At 36.8% G+C, this 21,362-nt stretch overlaps 1 protein-coding gene across 2 annotated transcripts in view; it reads right to left on the reverse strand.

Annotated features, from left to right (window-relative positions):
• LOC118196299 (uncharacterized) overlaps window positions 1-21,362 on the reverse strand; it is a 175,850-nt gene that overhangs the window by 32,350 nt on the left and 122,138 nt on the right. For both annotated transcript variants that reach the window (XM_035367720.2, XM_035367719.2), the window contains 2 exons: window positions 13,132-13,319; window positions 3,653-3,776 (listed from right to left, as the gene is read on the reverse strand). In XM_035367720.2, the coding sequence (XP_035223611.1) occupies window positions 3,653-3,776; window positions 13,132-13,319 (312 nt within the window). The remainder of the gene's footprint in view (window positions 1-3,652; window positions 3,777-13,131; window positions 13,320-21,362) is intronic.

Raw genomic sequence — 21,362 nt, forward strand, 5'->3', positions numbered from 1 at the left:
GCGGCACTCACAGCCCTAGATGCATCATTATCATCGATTGTACGTGCAACTAGTGCTTCAGTGACCGCAAGGACCATTCATAGACGGCTCATAGAAAGGGGCCTGAGGTCACGGCACTCTTTGCGCCAACTGCCATTGAACTCTACAACGTCAAGCCCGTTTGCAGTGGTGTCGGGCTAATTCGCACTTGAATGTCACTGATTGGAGTAGAATAGTCTTCAGTGATGAGTTCCGCTTCGAACTGAGCCCCGATGACAGCGAAGGCGAGTCTGGAGACGCCTCGGACAGCGGTGTGATACGAACCTGACTGTCTTTCGGCAGACAGACCGACAACCAGGAGTGATGGTCTGAGGTGCCATTTCATTTGATAGTAGGACCCCTTTGGTTGTCATCAATCGCAACCTTACAGCACAGCGGCACGTCAATGAAGTTCTAAGGCCTGTTGTGTTGCCCTTCATGTCACGCCACCCTGGGTTTACATTTCAGCAAGATAATGCCCGTCTCCACACTGCACATGTTTCTACTGCTTGTCTTGGTGCTTGCCGAACATTACCTTGGCCAGCAAGGTTGCCGGATCTTTCTCCTATTGAGCACGTTTGGAGCATCATGCCAGGGCCCTCCAGCCAGCTCGGGATGTTGAGGATCTATCGCGCCAGTTGGACAGAATTTGGCACGATATCCCTCAGGAGAATATCCGCAACCTCTATCAATCGATGCCAAGCCGAATAACTGCTTGCATAAGGGCCAGAAGTGGACAAACGCGTTACTGACTTTTTCACTTTGTGAAGCTCTGTCACTTCAATAAATCATCCAATGTTTCTCAAACTGTAATCATTTGTTTTTCTGTACATGTACATTACTTCTACCGATTTTCGTCCCATTAGGATAAGTCCTTCTTGGTGCGTTGCTTTTTGTCTAAAAGTGTATATATATATGCACATAATATACATGTATTATATGCATGCAGGTTGATAAAAAATTACATGTCCATTACTTTGTATTATAAAGGGGAAAAAGTGGTATATATATTGGAAGAAAAACTTCATTTTTTAAAAAATTCACTTCAAATAAAAGTTTGAGATGATATCATTAGCGGAGACCTAACTCACTTAACATACAGCAACAAGTTGTAGGTTGAAGAATCGGCAGTTGCGTTTGCATTTGCCCCTGCTCACGTGATTAATCGTTGCTCAGAATGAGCATGAGATCGAGAGACTAAAGAAATATAATTTTAATGCAACATTATTTTCTTCGAAGTGGGAAAGTGTAGTGAGAAATATCCCCAAAAGAAAAGGACTGGCAGTAGTTTGACACAGCAATATTATTAAATGCTAGAAAAGTCTGAAATAACGAGCACTTTGATAATACTTTTATTAATTTATTATTAAATTTAATCCTTGGTATTGCAGCGTAGTTCTTCAGTTTGAAAATATTAGCTCATTTTTTCTAGCCAAAATTCAGCCCTCAATGCAATCAATCTGGCGGTCATAATGTTTGGCTTACCACGGAGTTTTTCAAATAATTAAGATTTATTTTTATGGCAATTAAAAACTTAATCACAAATAACTTAGAGCACATTTCAGTTCACAGTCAATGTTATAGAATATATTGTTCAGTCCTTTCGTTCCCAAATAACTATTTACGGCATTGTTCATTTCTCATGCACTCCTTCTTCAAAATAACCTAACGCTCTACAGTGGCGCCCGAGCTAAAAGATGCTGGATGATGATTCTTCACCACCAGGATTTGTCGCTTGGGTCCCCTAATCCCCAGGAGCCCTTCAAAAGGAGGAGTATGTAAGGTTATGTTTACACACTCGCAGCGTATTCGAGAGGTCCAAGGTGCGGGCCTGGCGAGGGTACTGTACATTTCCCATGTCTCCTGCTTCAAAAAACCTAATGTTTCTACTAAGGTAGCAGCGTAAATGAATTTAGAATTATATGTTCATAGTAAGATGCAATTCGATAGAAAAAAAACTGCATATTCTATTTTAATGCAATTATCGGAAAGCTCATAAATTAAATTTATTATATTAGAAGGGCTGATTTCTGAGTTTAAAAAAATTAATCTTTTATGTAAAGCACTGGATTTAAATTTAGAAAATTAAATAAATAAATATTTCTTAATCACATTAATTCCAGCGAAAATAGAATATAACATAAAGATATACAGTAATGAGATACATTCCGCAAGAGAAGAAGAGGAAGAATGACCCTGCTTGTTTGCATTAGCTATACATAAGTCACGTGATCTCTGAGATCATTTGCATTGTTTGTTTACAAAAGATATACGTAAGTCACGTGATCAATGAGGTCATCGGAATGTATTTCATTTAAACTTGTCTCCTGCCATCTTTCTAATAGGCAATCTTCACCATAAACACAAATCACAAATATGCATGCGTGATTTGAACCGATGTTCATTATCCATGCAGCTATTTGAAAGAAAACGTGATTTTTATTGCTCTGCTATGTTTTGAAAGTGCACGTAGCACCATAAAATACAAGTACTTTTTTGCAATCTCTAGATTGGGTCCCTATTCCCTATTTTTGCAACGCCTTTTGAAGATGAGAATATTTTCATGAGGGTTTGAGGACAGAAAATATGCAATTACATTAACTACGCGCAGCATTTAGCACATTTTATTAAATATAGCTATTATCTTGCAGTTTTCCATTAAACTTCGCCTTTCTTATGTGTTTAACAACCGTAAAAAACTTTATCGTGTAAGGTCCTTCCAGCATAGCTCCATGGCGTAAAAGTTGGCACACTCAGTGCGTATTCGAGAGGTCCGTGGTTCGAATCCCGGGGAAGGCATTGCTCATTTTTCATGTACACTTGCTTCAAAATAACCTAATATCTCTACAGTTGTGCCTGAATCATACAGAATTATCGCCCTTCTCCGATGTGTGCTCCCTTGTAGTGTAAGTGGTTAAAACATCCAGCTACAAATTAAAAGATCCGTGCTTTAAATCCCACGGAAATCCCAGCCGCTTTTTAATAATTCCTGCTCCAAAAATTCCCTAATATTTTGCTCAATAAATGTTGTATGAATTTCGCTTAATATCTTAGCACTTATCTTTCGAGCAACCGCAATTAAGACTGCACCTAATAATTGCTAATAGATACAAAAGAGTAGTTAAGAATTTCCAACAGGTACAAACATCTCAGAGTGTATTCAACTTAAATATAAGCTATTAATATTTTAGCATAACTAGTTACAGATGTTAGTTATTGAAACTGCAGGTATCGACTGATTTTGTAGATTTAAAAATTAATTCTTTGTAAATATTAAATAAAATTATATCATATAATTAAAATCCAAAATATTAATTGTTAAATTACTCTTTGGAAGGACTAGAAAGTAACAGAATAAAAAATTCCTTTTTTAACACATTCTTTGTATAAACATTAATTGTTAAGTTATTCTTATGGACAGGCTAAGTATAAGCAGAATAATAAAAACATTACTCAAGTAATTCCAATGTAAATAAACAAAACAAGATCAATTAATTTTCTAACAGGTATGGTAAAATTAATGTGATGCGTCTGTTTACATCTGCATACCTCAAACTTTTCGCCTTTCTTTCGAGTGGAAATAATAGCAATAATAATTTTATGCAAAAGAGGAGAGAATGTGAGAATCCAGCACCTGCTCTAAAAGTTCTTTCTCTTTTTGAGCTTCCAGTTTCATCTTTTCTTGCAAAGCAGCATCTGCCGGAGTCACTTTATTAGATTCAGCATCTGGGGACTCTTTGACATCCTCTATAGCTTTTCTGGAAAAAAAATCAATATACATATGTATATATATATAGAGAGAGAGAGAGAGAGAGAGCTTTGAAGTACGAGCGACAAAAGATAAAATATATACAGCAAATTTTACATTTATTTGCAATTGCTTAATGCAGAATTCGTTTTTAGTCCAATGGACTGAAGGACTATTGTTTTCTTTTTGCGATTTTGCGTTGAATCACTATAAATGTCCGTTTCACTTTTCAAACTGTTGCCACCAAATGTTAGAGTCCTGCATTATATTTGAATAAATTAAATAATAAAAAAATCTGCATAAATATATGTTTACTTCTCGCATTATGATGAAACAACAGTACATAGAGCCATCGAATTTTGAATGATGTAATCCTCCTACGAATATGGGCAGGTGGAAGACCAAAATTGAAATTTGGAATTTGTTTTATGGTCGATTTCATATTTTGTAAAACTTTATTTTTGAGTAACAAACTCAACGATTTAAAAGCGAGCAATGGTAATGTTACGGTGAAACACCGAAATCTGGAGAATGTCGACTTTCACCGGTGAATGTCAACATTCACATAGTCTCTCGGTATATGTCCGAAATATTTTCCAAATACTCTTATTTCTGACTTAACACCGGTCAATGTCGACATTTACCATGTACAAATGGCGAATGTTAAACATATAACAGTATTATATTTTCTTCTCCGTAATTCAGTCGCGAATAAACGCACTTGAAACCCGAAATAAGAACTTACGAACATGAGAACCTAAAACAACAATACATTCAAAATGAGAAAGGAAAATAATAGAAGTTAAAAACTTACTTAATTTATACAGTACTTTCTAAATGAGAAAATAAAATAACAGTAATAAAAAACTTACTAAATTATGTGATTCAAATCTTATTTATTGCAACAACTTGAACTATTATGGCCCTTTATGACCTCTCTTTTCGACTTTCGACGTACACCGGTGAGGGTCCTAATATACAAGAATGTAGTGAAATATTCGGTCTTTCACCGACGTATTTGGTGAATGTTGATATTCTCCGGTGAAAGTCGACATTCTCCAATTTCGGTCTTTCACGGTAACAGTAACACTCTACATGGGGGTGGAAACCTTTTTATCTCCAGCGCGCGGAACTGTGTATCGGAAATTCTAAAGATAGACTCATTTTAAAATTATTTTGCGGCATAGCTATTGAACTTAATTTTATGGTTTAAGTGCAAAGAACATGATATTTAGTAAGTAAAGGTAACACACAAAACGTTAAAAAAACGCCCCTTTCGACGCAATTTAAAATCTGAAAAACTTACAGTTTTTTATTTATTTATTTATTATTCTGTACGAGAACCTTTATTACACTGATTAAAAGCATAGCATATGCTAAGTGAAATTTAAGTCGTTGAATCAGCTTGTAAAAAATTTTCTCCTTCCGCTTTCTATCCTTCCGTGGTGTGATTGGTACCACAAATGGTGGTGTGGTGTATTGAGAATACGGCAAAGCACAATAAGGCTATCTGCCTAAGGGAAGGGATGCCTTCGTGGAAGACTTTCTAAGGGAAACTGGCTCGTATACACGTTACATATGGGGAAAACCACGAAAACGCCCATGCAGCCAGCCCGTTCGCGGGATTCGAACCTCGGACCGAACTACCAGTGTTCAGCGATTTTACCGTTCGGCCGCTGGTGGGCCATGATACCACAAATGGCTAGCAATCGGAAGTTCCTGCTCTACAAAGTTTAAATTTTGGCAATGGCACAGATGATTTCTCATTCCGGCTAAAACTTTTAAAGGAAAATTTTAAGACTTGTGAAGAGAATTAATAAATTAATCTCAATCACACATTTTTTTAATACTGATAGATATTGAAATTACGTTGTAGAACTCATTACGGAAGTCTTAAAAGAAATAACTTTTGATCTTGGATTTATTCTGTGCTGAAATGCGAAAGACCACACAACGTTAGCTTAATGTGTTAGTGGCGCCCCAAATGGTAACATGTGGAACTTAAGAAATATCAACAAGAAACAACCACCATAGTGTAGAACTCTCACTCTATGCTATTAATATCTGTGCGCATCTGCCTGTTTGTTTGTTTGTTTGTAGCATCATCTTCTCCGAAACGGTGGGGCGTTGAATTTCGAAAGAGGTCCCCCGGATTCCAAAAATTCGTGGGAAGCCATTTCAACCATTCTCATCTTCGTACGATTTTCTTTAATGCAGGTATTAATTTAATTTTTTTTAAATCTTAAAGGTTTCAGATTTTAAATTACGCCCAAAGAAACTTTTTTTTTTTTTTTTTTTTTTTTTTTTACATTTTGCGTGTTACCTTTATTTATTAAACATCATGTTCTTCGCACTTAAATCATAAAATTCAGTTCAATAGCAATTAGTTCGTTAATCAAAAATTCATTGAAGTGTTACAAAATATGAAATCGATAATAAAAAAATTTTAAATTCAAATTAGGGCTTCCACATGCTCATATTCTTTGGAAGATTACGTTATTCAAATTTTGATGGCTCTAGGTACCGCTGTTTTATCACAATGCAAGAAACATACCTACATTCATGCAGATTTTTCACCATTTAATTTCTTTAAATATAATAATACAAGGCGATAATATTTGGTGGCAACAAGTTGAAAAGTAAAACAAGTCTTCGACGCAAAATGCCAAAAGGGAAATAATAGTCCTTCTGGATCAATTGACCCTTTGGATTAAAAACTCTGAAAACGCTCATTTTCGCCCTTATTTTTCTGAGTGGCAACTGTCTCGTACACTGAAGATAAAAATCTGCTTTTTTTCGAAGCTTTAAGTGTTGCCATTGCTAATTTTCAAATCTTAGAGTTTGTTAGTAAAATATTTCTAAGTTTTACGAAATATGATATAAAAATAGCATTGGCAAACTTTAAATATATTATTACCGATTTCAAAAATTCGTGGGCAGCCATTCGACTGTTCCCATCTTCTTACGGTGATATCCACTTCTAGCCGTCGATTTTGAGCCAGAAAGGAAAAAAGTGGATTAATCAGCAGAGATATACTAATTAAAACCCCTGAAAATACTAGTTTTCGCACTCGCGTTTACGAGTGGCAACAGTATCGCGCGCTGGAGATATAAATCTGCTTTATTTCGAAACGTGTTGCCACTGCTCGCTTTCAAATCGTAGAGTTTGTTAATCAAAAATTTGTAAGTTTTACAAAGCATGAAATAAAAACAGCTCTGCCAAACGTTAAATATATTTTTATTATTACATAAGGCCGTGTTCTGATGTTGAAGAAAACACGTGATTGCATGTGAAGCCTCTATATGTCGAAAATTGTTCTTTAATGTCAGCATTTTTAAATGAATAGCTGCTGTTGGCAACTTTTTTGTTTCAGGTCAGGATAACTGACACGATATTTTATTGCCACGTTAATTCTTTTATTGATATTGAGAAAAAGTTGCTGTATAACATTAAATTTATATCATGAGGTCATACGTATACATATCAACCTAAAGTGTCAAAAGGTTTGTTTCCTGGTTGGGCAAAAAAAAAAAACTTATTTGCGAATTGATTGTTGCTTGGAAAAAATGAACTGATTCCTTTCATATTCAAATGTTTTTTATACATTTGATTTTCAAGTGTACATACAATTTATAAATTTTGCTTTGGCTGCAGCCTGCTAGTTATAAATTAAAAGATGGGTATTTAATTAATAAATAAGATAAAATGGATTCGAAGATACGAGATTCACGATATGAGATAAAGTGGGATTTCGAAGAAAAAGGACATGTTTTATGTTCTTAAATAATATTGTTGCGTGCGTACGGGTTCGTTGTGAAATGAATGCACAAGTCCGATGAAAAATGAATAAAAATTTATTATTATCACAACAAAAATGCTTAAATTTTCTCAAATTATCATGCAGTATTACAATATCTCACAGTAGTTATCTTTTAACTACTGTCACTTTCAAATTTGTCTAACTTTCAAATGTACAATAGAACGTAATTTCAAAACAGCTAATGAACGCTAATCCGCGAATTCGCTATAATCAACAACGGCAGTTTTCTAAACAACAACAAACTAAGCAACTACTCTGAACTGAGATGTTTTCCTCCTTTTATAAGATTTTAAAAATCACGCGCTAGAATTTTCCAGTACTTTCTCGAAATCGAAAAGAGATATTTATTTATTTCATGCACGCGCTCTTGCATTTTCAATTTTCCGGCTTAGCTTTCTTTTAATATTCGTCACGCGCTGCACTGCGCGAGAAATAAAACCATTTACTTTATAATTGAACTAACATTAGCTTTTTAAATACCAAATTCGTAACACTGCCCCCTTCCCAAGGACTGCACGTCCCGGGCAGTACAATCCCTGGACAGGAAGCCAAACTTACAACTGTGACGTAAATGCATTAATAAGCATTACATTACAATAATAAACAACATGAACAATAAATGCAATAAATAAAACAAAGCAAATGCTATCAAATACAAAATACAAATCAAATACTAAATACACATTTAGGAACAAAAAGGACCATGGTCTTACACTATTTACAATTATTTACATTACGTACTATGGCCATAGTAATGAGCTAACCTAACCTGTCGTAAAGAACGACTTTAGGATTAGAGTTCGAAGTCTTACGGATCCGAACTACGAGGTTATTCAGCCTGTTTAGGACTGTGTGGTGACCATCCCAAGGTGACTGTAATTTAGGCCTGAGTCCTTTTCGTTGAATCGGGTTTCACAACCACACCTTGTCTCCTTTGTTGGATCTATCTCCAGTAGCTCTCGTGTTGTATCTGGTCTTCACTTTCTCCGTCGCCAAGTTCATTCGCTTTCGTACGGAACGGTGCATCACTTCAAAACGGGCCTGGACATCTTGGATGTGTTCCTCAGGCGATGAAGGCGCATCCGTATGGGGATCAAACAGGCGGTCACAAGGCAGACGAAGGCCTCGGCCGAAGAGCAACTGGGGATGGAGAATAGCTGGTAGTCTTGCGTTTCTTTTCAACCCTAGTATGATTTTGGCAGCTTCCCGAGCTGGATCTTTCGGACAAGGCGATGACATTTCCAGGCGAGGATCCCTTTTGAGGATGGATAGTCATGCCATCAGATGCTGAAAGCAGTTTGTTGTTTTTCAAGTCTAAGGAAAAATTGTATTTCCTTAAAAAGTCCAATCCGAGTATGCATGGATCTGTGATATCCGCCACATAAGCCGTGTGATGGTAGGCGGCACTTCCAAACGTGATGCTTACGTTTAACTTCCCAGTTATGTCGATCTTATCACCAGACGCAGTCTGAAGGGTAACACAGGATGGCGTCCAAATAAGTTTATCTTTAAACTGTTCAGCTAAATCTTTCCTAAAGATGGTAACATTAGCTCCTGTGTCAATGATGATATTGCAAGGAACTCCATCGATATTCCCATTAATGGACATTCCGTTACTGTTGCCACTCAGTGTATAAATTTTAAGCGCTTTAAAACAAGGTTTTTCATTATCTGGCAACCTCCGTTCTTCGATATGGTCACTAATTTGTTTACTGCGTCGTTGCTGGGAAATGGTCTTATTTTCCGTACCTCGGGGTGTTCTGCAGTTTCTTCGTATGTGGCCTTCAACTCCGCAGTTCCAGCACTTTAGAATTAGTTTCTTTTCACTTCTGTTCCGTCTCAAGCCACTGACTTGTCTGGTAAAATCATCTGCTTTATATTCCGTACCCTGGGATGTTCTGCAATTCCGTCTTAGGTGACCTTCACTACCACATCTCCAACACCTTAGAGCCACTTTCTTCTCTCTCCTACTCCGTATCAAAGCGTCGACTTGTCTGGCTAAATCATCTAAACGAGCCATCAGTTGATCCACTGGCTCATGGACTCGCACAGCTCTAACTGGGTAACGATCTCTACTAGTTGCTTGCTGGGCTGTCTCGAACTTCATGGCATACAACAGAGCACTTTTTAGATCTTTAACATCCGCCATTCGCAGTGCTTTCTGTATTTCAGGGTCCCGGATGCCATCGATGAAATATTGCAGCGACAGGATTTCCCTCGTTTCTCTCGGGCACTCCGTAAAGGCGAGGTGGGACAGCCTTTCAACATCCGTGGCGAGTTCCTGGAGTGATTCGGTGGGCTTCTGTTGACGAGATTATAATTGAAGCCTGCTGTAGTCTTTTAAACATTTCTCGCCGAAGTGCAGCTCCAAAGCGCCGGATATATAGAGCTTCGAAATCTAGCCTTTAATTTTCGGGAAGCGTCTGCAGGATATCCGCTGCGTCTGCTCTCAGAGAAGCGGCGAGATGACAGGCCTTAGCTTGGGAATCCCATCCATTCGCATCCGCAACGATAGAAAATTGTGTCCTATACACCTGCCAGGAGGTCTTCCCATCATATGTAGATAGTTTCAGAACGGAACGAGCAGGCATCGATAAAAATTTGAAACCTTCAGAATTGTTTCCTGCCGTCGCTATGCACTTCTTTAGGCTGTCAACTTCTTTGGCGACGGCAGCAGAAACCCTATCATCAATTTGTTGTTCGACGGCAGAAACTCTCTCTTCTATATGTTCTTTTACAGAAGAAATTCTTTCTTCTACTTGTTCTTTTACCGAAGAAACTCTTTCTTCTATTTGTCCAACTTTAGTTTCAACCGCGTCTATTCTGCCTTCCATAGCCTTAAATTTATTTTCTATTACGCAGGTAATTTCTCTTTTCATTTCGTCCTGACCTGCTTTCATCTCATCTTTAAGGGATCTCATCTCTTCCTTAACGGATTCCTGGCCCAATTTCATTTCTTCCTTAAATGCAGCAAAGGCTGATATCAGCTGTCTTAACTGCTCTTCCATCGCTCTTGTGATTGTCATTCGAACCCCACTCCTGACATCAAAAATTGTTGCGTGCGTACGGGTTCGTTATGAAGTGAATGCACAAGTCCGATGAAAAATGTTTAAAAATTTATTATTATCACTACAAAAATGCTTAAATTTTCTCAAATTATCATGCAGTATTACAATATCTCACAGTAGTTATCTTTTAACTACTGAAATGTACAATAGAACGTAATTCAAAACAGCTAATGAACGCTAATCCGCGAATTCGCTATAATCAACAACGGCAGTTTTCTAAACAACAACAAACTAAGCAACTACTCTGAACTGAGATGTTTTCCTCCTTTTATAAGATTTTAAAAATCACGCGCTAGAATTTTCCAGTACTTTCTCGAAATCAAAAAGAGATATTTATTTATTTAATGCACGCGCTCTTGTATTTTCAATTTTCCGGCTTAGCTTTCTTTTCATATTCGTCACGCGCTGCACTGCGCGAGAAATAAAACCATTTAATTTATAATTGAACTAACATTAGCTTTTTAAATACCAAATTCGTAACACTATACTCTTCTTTTGAGCCATTCACAGTTAAAACTTGTTCTACTCTTTTCTTAGAAATTTTATCCCAGGATGTCGGATAAGCAAAATGAAGAATATGTTTTTTTTATTTATTATTATTATTTATTTACTTCAAGCTGAATGAAAATTAAGATATTGTACTGTGATGTCATTCGACATTTTCAGAGAATCAATTAAAATACTCCATGCTTTTTTTGCTCATATTGAATTTTCTGCCCCGTTTAACGGATCTGAATTTTTATCTTCATATCAACAAACGCAAGTTAATGTTCTCATATAGATTTTTAATTCAATATCCAATTAAAGCTCCTTTTTTTTTCTACACTATGTTGTATATAATTAATCCAACTTGTTCTCTGAATTTGTGTAGTACATTCTTGTTGTACAATCATAGTGAGGAACATTTTCATAAAAACAACAAATACACTTGGTGGTCTATCATTCTGCTTCATGCCTGATTCACATTGCTGTTGTGTTGTCTCACTTGTCGACTCAGGCCAGACTCGAAGAATTTTGCAAGATTTGGGTACCCGCGTGTCATCGCTAACCCAAAATAATATGATGACGATTTTCGAATCCGTACATTGTTCGAAAGTGGGGTTGGAATAACTTTCGATCAATGCACGAATTCGAAAATCGTTATCGTGTTACTTTGAGTTAGCGATGACACGCGGGTACTGGCAGTAACATCAAAGTATTTTAAATCTATATCAGTAGCCAACGGTTTGCTTTTAATTCATTTTTTAGTGATTTCAGTTCCACGTAGTAACGATTTTATAGAATTTAAAATCGTAATTTAATGCTCGGATATGAGGAATTCATTTACAAATGCCTGATTCTGTGAAGCCTTGACACTCACATTACTCTCATTAGCCTAATGGTATATAAAGCTTATAACGTTCCTGAACGAAATTTAGTTGGCAATTATCTCTACTAACATAGCAATAAGGAGAGATAAGCAGTAACTAAGCATTTACTGATACCTTCTTGTGGTGATGCAAGAAAAAGCGTTTTACAACTTAAAATTCTAAGTGCTAGACAATGAGCAAAATTTAGAAGATATCATCTAAAAAGCATAACACTATGCAAAAACGCATCACAAATTCGAACTCTTGCGGAAGTGTTTAAAAATAAATTCTGATTTAAACTCTTACCGACTTTGTAATCTCTGCTTCCTAACTAAACTCGGCAGAAAATTTTAGGCTTTCGCGCTGATGCTGTATCATTGCGCTTGACAGATAATTTAGACGTAACATGAGAATAATAAGCAAGAGTTCTTCGCTCAGATTTACACTTAGTGCTAACTGATGTGAGTGCAATTTAGAAATTAAAGAAAGCTACCATAAATTGCGAGTTTGTCTAGGTTACATTCTATGTTTCCTTCCATGTTAAAAATAAACTGATTTTTTTCCCCTTTTATGATGATTTCTTATAAGCATGCTGTAAATATAAAAGCTTATTACTGGCAATTAAATTAAATACACTGATATAAAGGTAATAATAACGACGTAGTCCTAATATAAGTGTTAATATTTGGATTGGCAACAATTTATAGTTCATAGCTGTTTCGTAAAGAAGTTTCCTACATAGAAATTGGCCATTGACTTCTAAAAGGTCAATTTTCGTGTATGCAAATTTTACGTACAAAACAATACACCAAAATGCTAATCTGCATTCTTTTTAAAATCATTCTTAAATTTTATAAAAATGCGTTTATCGTCCTGTATTAAATTTCTTATTAAACTTAATCACATAGATCCTATTAAGTATCTGTATGCTTTTCTTCTCCTTATTTCTAAATGTATTATTTTTATATCCGGCGTATTACGCGTAACCGTTATACCCCGAAATATACGGTTCATCCATGTCTTTTAAGTGAATCGAACCCGAGCCCTTCGATGTTGCAGTCGGCTTCCCTAACTACTCTACCGTCTGGACGGCTTATTCTTATTAATAAGAATGAAAACACACTTACTTGATGATTTCGTCCATTGCTTTTTCGTCATCTTTCGCTGGGTTATTCGGCTCCATGCAGTTCGGAACTGATCCACGTTTCTGAGTCAAGAATTCAAGTGCCTGGAGTTGGAGTTCAAGATTCTTCTGAGTCATCATTCTTTTAAATATTTCAAAATCATCTGCAGCCCATACTTGTTGAAACAAGCTCTGAAGTAATAATGAAATAATATAAATATTATTCCTAAGAAAATAAACCATAGGGAATTATATCATCAACATTTCTCTGTGAACTTTCTTCGGAAAACTACACCTTGCTTGTACTCGAATACCGGATTTTCCGATTGCCAAACGTAGTACTTAATGATTAAATACGTCGCAATATCACTTCGGAGAAAGGTCTTCATTTCTTTATAATGAAAGTATTAAAACTTTAACTCACAACTATTTAATTTACTTTCGTATTTACGTAACAATTTGTTTTTGCGTGAACTTCAACTGTAGTACAGTAGAAGTCCACTAGCCCGGCATCCAACAGTCCGGAATGTCCGATAGTCCGGCATCGCTCCGGAAAATTGTACAAATTTTGGTTTTCTCCAAAAGTGTGTCTTTAAAGCAAATAAAACCGCCCGAGAGCTATTCGGAAGTTTTTGGGGTAGTTCGAGATCATCCGGAAGCGCTCGGTATTGTTCGGAAACAATTAGCGGCCGGCTAGTCTCAGCTGTCACAACAAATTCAGGTGCAGTGCAGCTCCGTTAATCAATCACGAAGCGTCTTCGCCATTTTTTTTTGTGTGCGTTGTTGTTTTGTGTCCTTTCACATCGCAGTAAACGTAACTTTTGAAACTGTTTATAAAAAAAGTGATTTTCGTTCTAACTGTACAGTGACCATGTTTTCAAAACCTAAGCCTTCGAGTTCAAAAGGAGAGAAACGAAAACACGTAACACTGACTCTCAATCAAAAACTAGAAATCATCAAACGGCTAGAAAAAGGCGAGAATAGAAATGTTTTAATGAATGAGTTTAATATTGGCTCATCAACTATTTATGACATTAAAAAACAAAAAGATGAACTAATGAAGTTTGCTTCTCAATCGGTAACAACTGAAAAATTGGCTTCTAGACAAACATTAAAAAAACCAAAACTGGAACAGCTAGATAGTGTATTGTTCAAATGGTTTAGTGCAGTACGTTCTGAAGGAAAGCCCGTAACAGGGCCAATGATTGTTGAAAAGGCAAAGAAATTCGGCCAAGATTTAGGAGTTGCTGAAAGTGAATGTAATTATTCTGATGGTTGGCTCAGAAACTTTAAGTTTCGGCATGGAATTCGAAGACTTGATGTAACTGGAGAAACCCTTTCAGCAAACCAAAACTCTGCAGAAAAATACAAAGACGTTCGTGACTTTTTTAAATCTAAGTGAAATATGTTTTACAGTACGTGTACATACATTATATGAAATGTAAAATAAACTTTGTTGTATGTATTTGCATACTGTATTTTTAGTTTAATTATTAACCTAATTGTTCTTATAATTACCGCCCGACAGACCGGAATTCTCGGTAGTCCGGCACCGAGCCGGTCCCGAACGTGCCGGATTATCGGACTTCTACTGAAATCCAACGTAAAAAGAATGATTATCCCAACAATTAAAGTAACTGTCATCTGGAAATAGAATAGTTTATATTATACATTTTTATAGCACATCCTTAATATAACCGTATGCCTAACATGTACGATAACAGTGAAAAGTGTTCCGCTTAGTCTCAGCAGTGCCCACCATGCACCTTCTTTCCATGTTCTGGTCCTTACTTCAATGTTCCTCGTTTCGTGGCCAGTCCCCGGAGGACACAGTACTAAGCTCTTTAAGTATGTTTATTCATGTATTTATTTTTAATTCCATCGACGGGATCCAACAGGCTGAAAAGCACCTAACCCAGTGGGCCAGCTGTTCCGTCGATGGTGAAAAGAAAGAAAGTTTATATTATACCTTCTAAATGGCGCTTATGAATTTTCCATTTAATTTACTTCTTTTCAGGTGTTGTTGGTGTAAGAGAAACGTTTTTTTCCTCATAATTGCTTCACACAAGTTAATTGCTTTTTTCCTTCTTTAAACATACTCTGTTTTTAGTAGTTTATAAAAAAGAGGCTCTTTTCTGACATAAATCATAATAGTAGTTTGCATTGTTTAATGAAGGATGTATGCTTTACTCAAAATTCAGCACTTTTCCTTTCGAAAACTGAGAAAAGCTTGTAAAGTTTCCTTAGAGCTTTGTTTCAGTTTTACATACTTTGATACACTTCTCGATTGTTTTTATCGTAATAGATTTATGTCCTTTAAATACTAAAATTTTTGATTTCATCATTCATTTTTTTAATGTACATTTATAAGGTATTTCTCCCACTTCCCTAGCGTGCCTTCGTGGTGTAGTGGTTCTGCACACTGAGCTGGTATTTCAGAGGTCCGTGGTTCGATTCCCGGCGAAGGTGGTTGCATGTTTTTCATCTTTTCTGCTTCCAATTAACGTAATGACTCTACACATTTAGTTTCAATATCTGGTTTCCTAAAAAGACTCTCCCAAGATCCCTTTTCATTTTCTTGTCATGTTGAATTATCATAACTTAATGCTTGGGTAACTTTTATTCAGTTAATGTTCAATAACCCATATTTATGCAGAACTAAGCGTAGCGGCTCTTTAATGGAGGGTTTTTTATAAATAAATGGTGCCGTTTTAAAAATTAATAATAAATCAATATATTATTTTATGTTGGCAAATCTTACAACACAAACAGCGGCAACAGTGCAAGTTTTTGATGCATTAATCACAGTCCTTCAATATGTATATATACCCTTGGTCATACGACACACACCTACACGGTAATCAAATTCTTCCCATACTCGGTATCAGTATCAGTATCAGTATCAGTAGCGGGAGCAGCCCGACCCGCCTAACCAAACAAGTTGGTCTTATGGTCATGACAGGCCATGCCCATTTCAACAAATGAAAAAATAAAACATAAAATATCTAAATGAGAATAATCATGTGTAAATAATAATTATAAGCATAAAAGTGAAGAAAAGGAACAAATACAAACATTTAGACAAGAGCAGACACTAAAGACAAAAACAAAAAAGCGAATAACAAACACAAACATTGGTAACAACAAATTATTAAAATATACCAATTAGTGACACAATAAAATGCAAATATCATACACTGATTCCCACTTCCCGGCGCTCACCGTCAACAAATTTCATCACAGATTTACATAATTGAGCGAAATCTTTATAGCATAAAAAGGGATTTTCAAAATCAATATTTGTATTGTTTCTTAAGCCATCAAAGTAGGGACAGACCTCGAGGAAATGCTTAGCATCACCAAACAGATCACATAGTTTACATTTATCGTCGTTCTGTATCTTAAACCTAGCGAAGTATCCCGGGAAACGCCCATGTCCGGTCAGAAACTGGTTAACTTCAAAATCATTAAAGATAATTTTTTTTTCCTAATCAGTTCTAAATGTTTCAAATAGCGACTTTTCCTTTCAGAAGAATTCCATTGTAACTGCCATTGCTTAAAATAAAACGAATAAATAACTTTAGTTGTTATTTTTTTTTTAATCCTGAACATAAGGCATTCCCGAAACACTCCCTATGGCAGCCTCTTTTGCGAGCACATCCGCTCTCTCATTACCGTATATTCCGATATGGGCTTTAACCCAACCAAACTTAGTATTAAAGGATAAGGATAGTTTTTGGAAAAGATCTTTAATATCGATAATCAGACCATTATTATTTTCTGCATTATAAAGTGCATTTAAACAAGACATGCAATCTGTAAAAATATGGAAGTTAGAATTTCTTGCAAAATTACTTTTCAATATCCATTTAAGGGCATAGAGGACGGCGATGAGTTCGGCTTGATAAACAGAGTTATGTTTTTCAAGGCCCAATTTATAGTGATAGATCTCACTATCAAAATAATATACAACAAAAGCCGAACCCATCCCGCCCTCATAACCCGATCCATCAGTAAAAATTTGGTATTCCGTTAAACAAGGATCATAAATATTATAATTGATAGAAATACCGTTTGCCGGATGGATCACATGTAAATTAAAGACAGAAAATGAGTCAGCAAAAACTGGGATTTCATCATAGTTAAATAAGTCCGAAATATTATTTCTTAATATAGTTTTATCATAATAAAACTTGTAGATTATCGAGAGAGGCGGAGTGCCCGCCAGGACGCAAAGCACCTCACTCGAAACTGTGTGGAAACAACGGGTGAGCGCGAGAAGCCAGCTCCGCTGAATGGAATTGAGTTTCGTACGTAAGTGTAGTAACTCCCCTGCCCTGCGACCCCAAGCCGTAATTCCATACATAACAATGGATATAAAAACATTATTATAAAGAAGTCTTAAAATATCGTTTCTTTTATTCAAATATCTTGAATAAAAGAAACGATATTTTACCGAAATTACCCATCCAATATCTGGATGGGTAATTTCTTTTATAAAAATTTAAAATTAAGTCAGTTCGTTTTTGAATATAATTAAGATGATAATTAAAATTGAGTTTTGAATCCAAATAAACACCTAAATATTTAAATTCCTGATTGATTTTCAAAATTTCACCGTTAAATCTTAATCTAGGGGGCCGAGTGTGGCGACCGGACTTAGGAAAAAACAAAAATTTAGTTTTGGCAGCATTTGATTTCATTTGCTCCTCAGAGCACCATTGATTAAAAATTTTCATAACGTTATTAAATTTATTTTCAACTTTTTCTAATGATTCAGCTGTAATTAGGAAAACCAAATCGTCCCCATAAGCAACCACATCGACCACCGAATCAAAGTCTGTCTTTAAAAATTTATTGATTATGAGGCCCCAGAACAGTGGAGCACTACAAGATCCTCGTGGACAACCCTTGAAGATACTTCCTTTAATTTCAATCATGTTATTCGGTTTATAGATTATAATCCTTATCATTGAAAAAATCCCTAATGAGTCCGAAACTATTTGAGCTAATACCAAAATTACACAAGGAAGAAAGAAGAGAAGGCCAAGAAACGGCGTCAAAGGCCTCGGAAATATTGACGGGGACCACCGCGACGTGTAAATTAGGTTTATTATATCTTATAAAATCAACCACCCGGTAGAGAGCGCCCTCTGTTGACCTACCAGGGACAAAACCAAACTGTCTTTCTGAAATTAAGTTATTAATAAATAAATGGTGATAAATCCTTTTTGTAATCAACTTATCAAGAGTTTTAGCAAAAACTTTCAGTAAACAAATCGGTCGAAAACGATTCTCTTCCTTCGGTATCAAAATAATCTTAGCCATTTTCCAAGCGTTAGGAAATGTGTGTAATTCTAAACATTTATTAAACAGTGTTAAAAGAAAACCAGGAAAGAAATCAAAAAATATTTTAATAAAAGTCCGGGTGATCCCGTCGAGACCCGGTGCACTCCTTAATCGAATCGCGGAAATAACAGAAACGAGTTCGGACCTGGTGAACTGTTTTTCCTCATAGCCAGCATAATCATCAAAGCAAATTGTGTCATCACAAAAAACCAAAATCAAGAGCATTATCCAATAAATTTTCGTAATAATGTTGAGGATTCAATAAATCACTTGCCGAGTAATTATTAGTAGCATTTTTAAAAGGTTTGTCATAATAATTTTTAAATAATTTAATAATTTTTTCCCATACTCGGTGTAGCATTCGTGACTCCCATTCGTGACGGTCTGCAGTGCATGCTTTAGCCAATCACAAACTTCCTCAAGGGACACGGCCATTGGCGGTACATAAACTCGGCCTTTAACAAACCCCCCAAAGAAAGAAATCGAATGGTGATAAATCCGGAAAGGGGGTGGCCAGGGGAGAAGGTTTTTAATCTGCTGTTGTAGCAAATCCAATCCAGTGTAACTGAAGAATATGATTAAAAAGCTCATTCCTGAAAATGGGGCAGAGTACTGTCCATTTGGAAAAGTAATCATCATAATTGGTGTTCGGCTAGAGTAACAACCAGGCTTCCAACATGTCTAGAAATCAGCCACCGATCACAGTTTCTTGTTCGAAGAAAAAGGGGCCATGCACTTTCTCGTGAAATACTGCACAGAAAACGTGCACGAAACTCACGCTACAATGAAACCACAGTTCTGGACAACTCAAAATGGAACACACAGAAAGCCGTTCCTTGTTGTGGCGCCATCTTGGAAACTGACACTGCGGCTACTCAGTAAGCATGACAAGCAAACAGCAGGTAGCATATGACAAACTTGGACAGTTGCCAACGCTTACGATATAGGTCTTACACGGGTGAGCTAATACTTCCATTTATTACTAATTTTTAAACTGCATCATTCACTTATAAACACCCTCTACCTTGCTATTTGCTGTTAGGTATTTTGTTTATCTGTGTGTTTGTGCCAGAGTTGCTGCTCTGGAAATGCTGTTATCAAACAATTATCAAATCTGGTTGTACACCTATTGTAATACACCCATTGTTGAAATCAAGTAAACATTTGCGTTTTTTACCTAAAGGCAACATGAAGTACAGGCACTTTTTACTGCAAATAAAGTCTTTTACTTTATTTGCAGTAAAAGATAATTTTTATAAGCCAGTAGAATTATTAGATTTATAAGGTATTTCTCCCACTTTCCTAGCGTGCCTTCGTGGTGTAGTGGTGCTGCACGCTGGGCCGGTATTCAAGAGGTCCGTGGTTCGATTCCCGGCGAAGGCGTCGTTAATTTTTCATCTTGCCTGCTTCCCAAAAAAATTCCTAAAATCTCTATAGTGGCGCCCGAACTAAAAGGGTTGTGGATGATGACTCTCCACGCCCAGGATTTGGCGATTGGATCCCCTAAAGAGCCCAGTCGCCCTTTAAAAAGGGGAATATATAAGGTATTTATCTCACTTTCCTAGCGTGTGTTCGTGGTGTAGTGGTTCAGCAAACTGGGCAGGTATTCCAGAGGTCCGTGGTTCGATTCCCGGCGAAGGCGTTGTTAATTTTTATCTTGCCTTGTTCCAAAAAAACATTCATAATGTTTCTACAGATTGTTTCCGGAGCAGAAAACATTAAAAGTCAGCAGTGCTGTCGCCTGGATTTGGACTTCGGTCCTCCCGATTGTTAGCCGGACCTGTTTCCAATTACATCACGAAGACAAGGGGTAAGGAGGGAAAAAATGTGTTATAATCCTTTTCTATTTCAAGACTGGAGATTGCGAGATCGATTTTTAAAAGTAAAAAGTAAATTTTTAAAAATTTCATCGATAAATCTCCTTTAAATAAACTTCCCTAAAAATTAAACATTCCTCAACCACAAAATGAAAATACTAATATCATAAGTCATTATTTTACATTATACACTGGTGAAATAAATTAAGAGAATTTCCCTATTTTATTGAATTGCTTGAAAAAACTGAACTGAAGAAGAAAAAAACACTGCTTCTAGATAAAATTGAAAATCTTCTACGGCAAATACGTAAGCGTACGCGTGTGTGTAGGCGGAGCCAGCAGAAAAAACAGGCTTTATAAGGGCGCGATGGGCGAGACGAATTGTGTTCGTTAGTATACTTCGGCGAATTTCTTGGTGTCATCTTGCAGCATTAAGTTAAATTCACATCGGAAAAGTAAAAATGAGTAACCACCAACGTTTAGATGATGGAATAAATGTGGCGAATTGTGGGGAGGCTAGAGGCAGGCCAATCGCAAGTTCAGATATGCAGAGAGTTTAGTTTAACTCCCAACGTCGTGTGTAACCTATGGAAACAGTTCCAGGATACTGGATCCATCGAGTGAAAGCCTGGACAAGGTCGTCCAAGAGCCACGAAGTCCAGAGAAGATCGCTGTTTGTCCATTTTAGCGAGGCGTAACAGAGGGGCTACAGCTTCTCAGCTCTCTCGGGACCTGTAGGCAGCCACAGGAACCCGTGTAAGGGTGACTGTTTCCAAAAGACTGAATGAGAGGGTTGTTTGCTAGAAGGCCGGGTGTTTACGTCTCGCTCACGTCTACGGACAGGAGAGTCCGATTAACATGGTACAGGCAGTGTAGTGATTGGAGTACGGAGCAATGGCCAAACGTTCTGTTCACTGACGAGTCACGTCTTAGCCTAAATACTGATTCTTGCCGTACTTTCATATGGAGAGAGCCAGGGACCCGCTACCTACCCTCCAATGTCCGCGAAATCAACAATTATGGCGATGGCGGTGGCGGTGTAATGGTCTAGGCAGCATCATGTTGGATG

Source organism: Stegodyphus dumicola, chromosome 7 (assembly GCF_044657685.1).
Source record: "Stegodyphus dumicola isolate Sdum_Otavi_A_Nest chromosome 7, ASM4465768v1".
NCBI classification, from domain to species: domain Eukaryota; kingdom Metazoa; phylum Arthropoda; class Arachnida; order Araneae; family Eresidae; genus Stegodyphus; species Stegodyphus dumicola.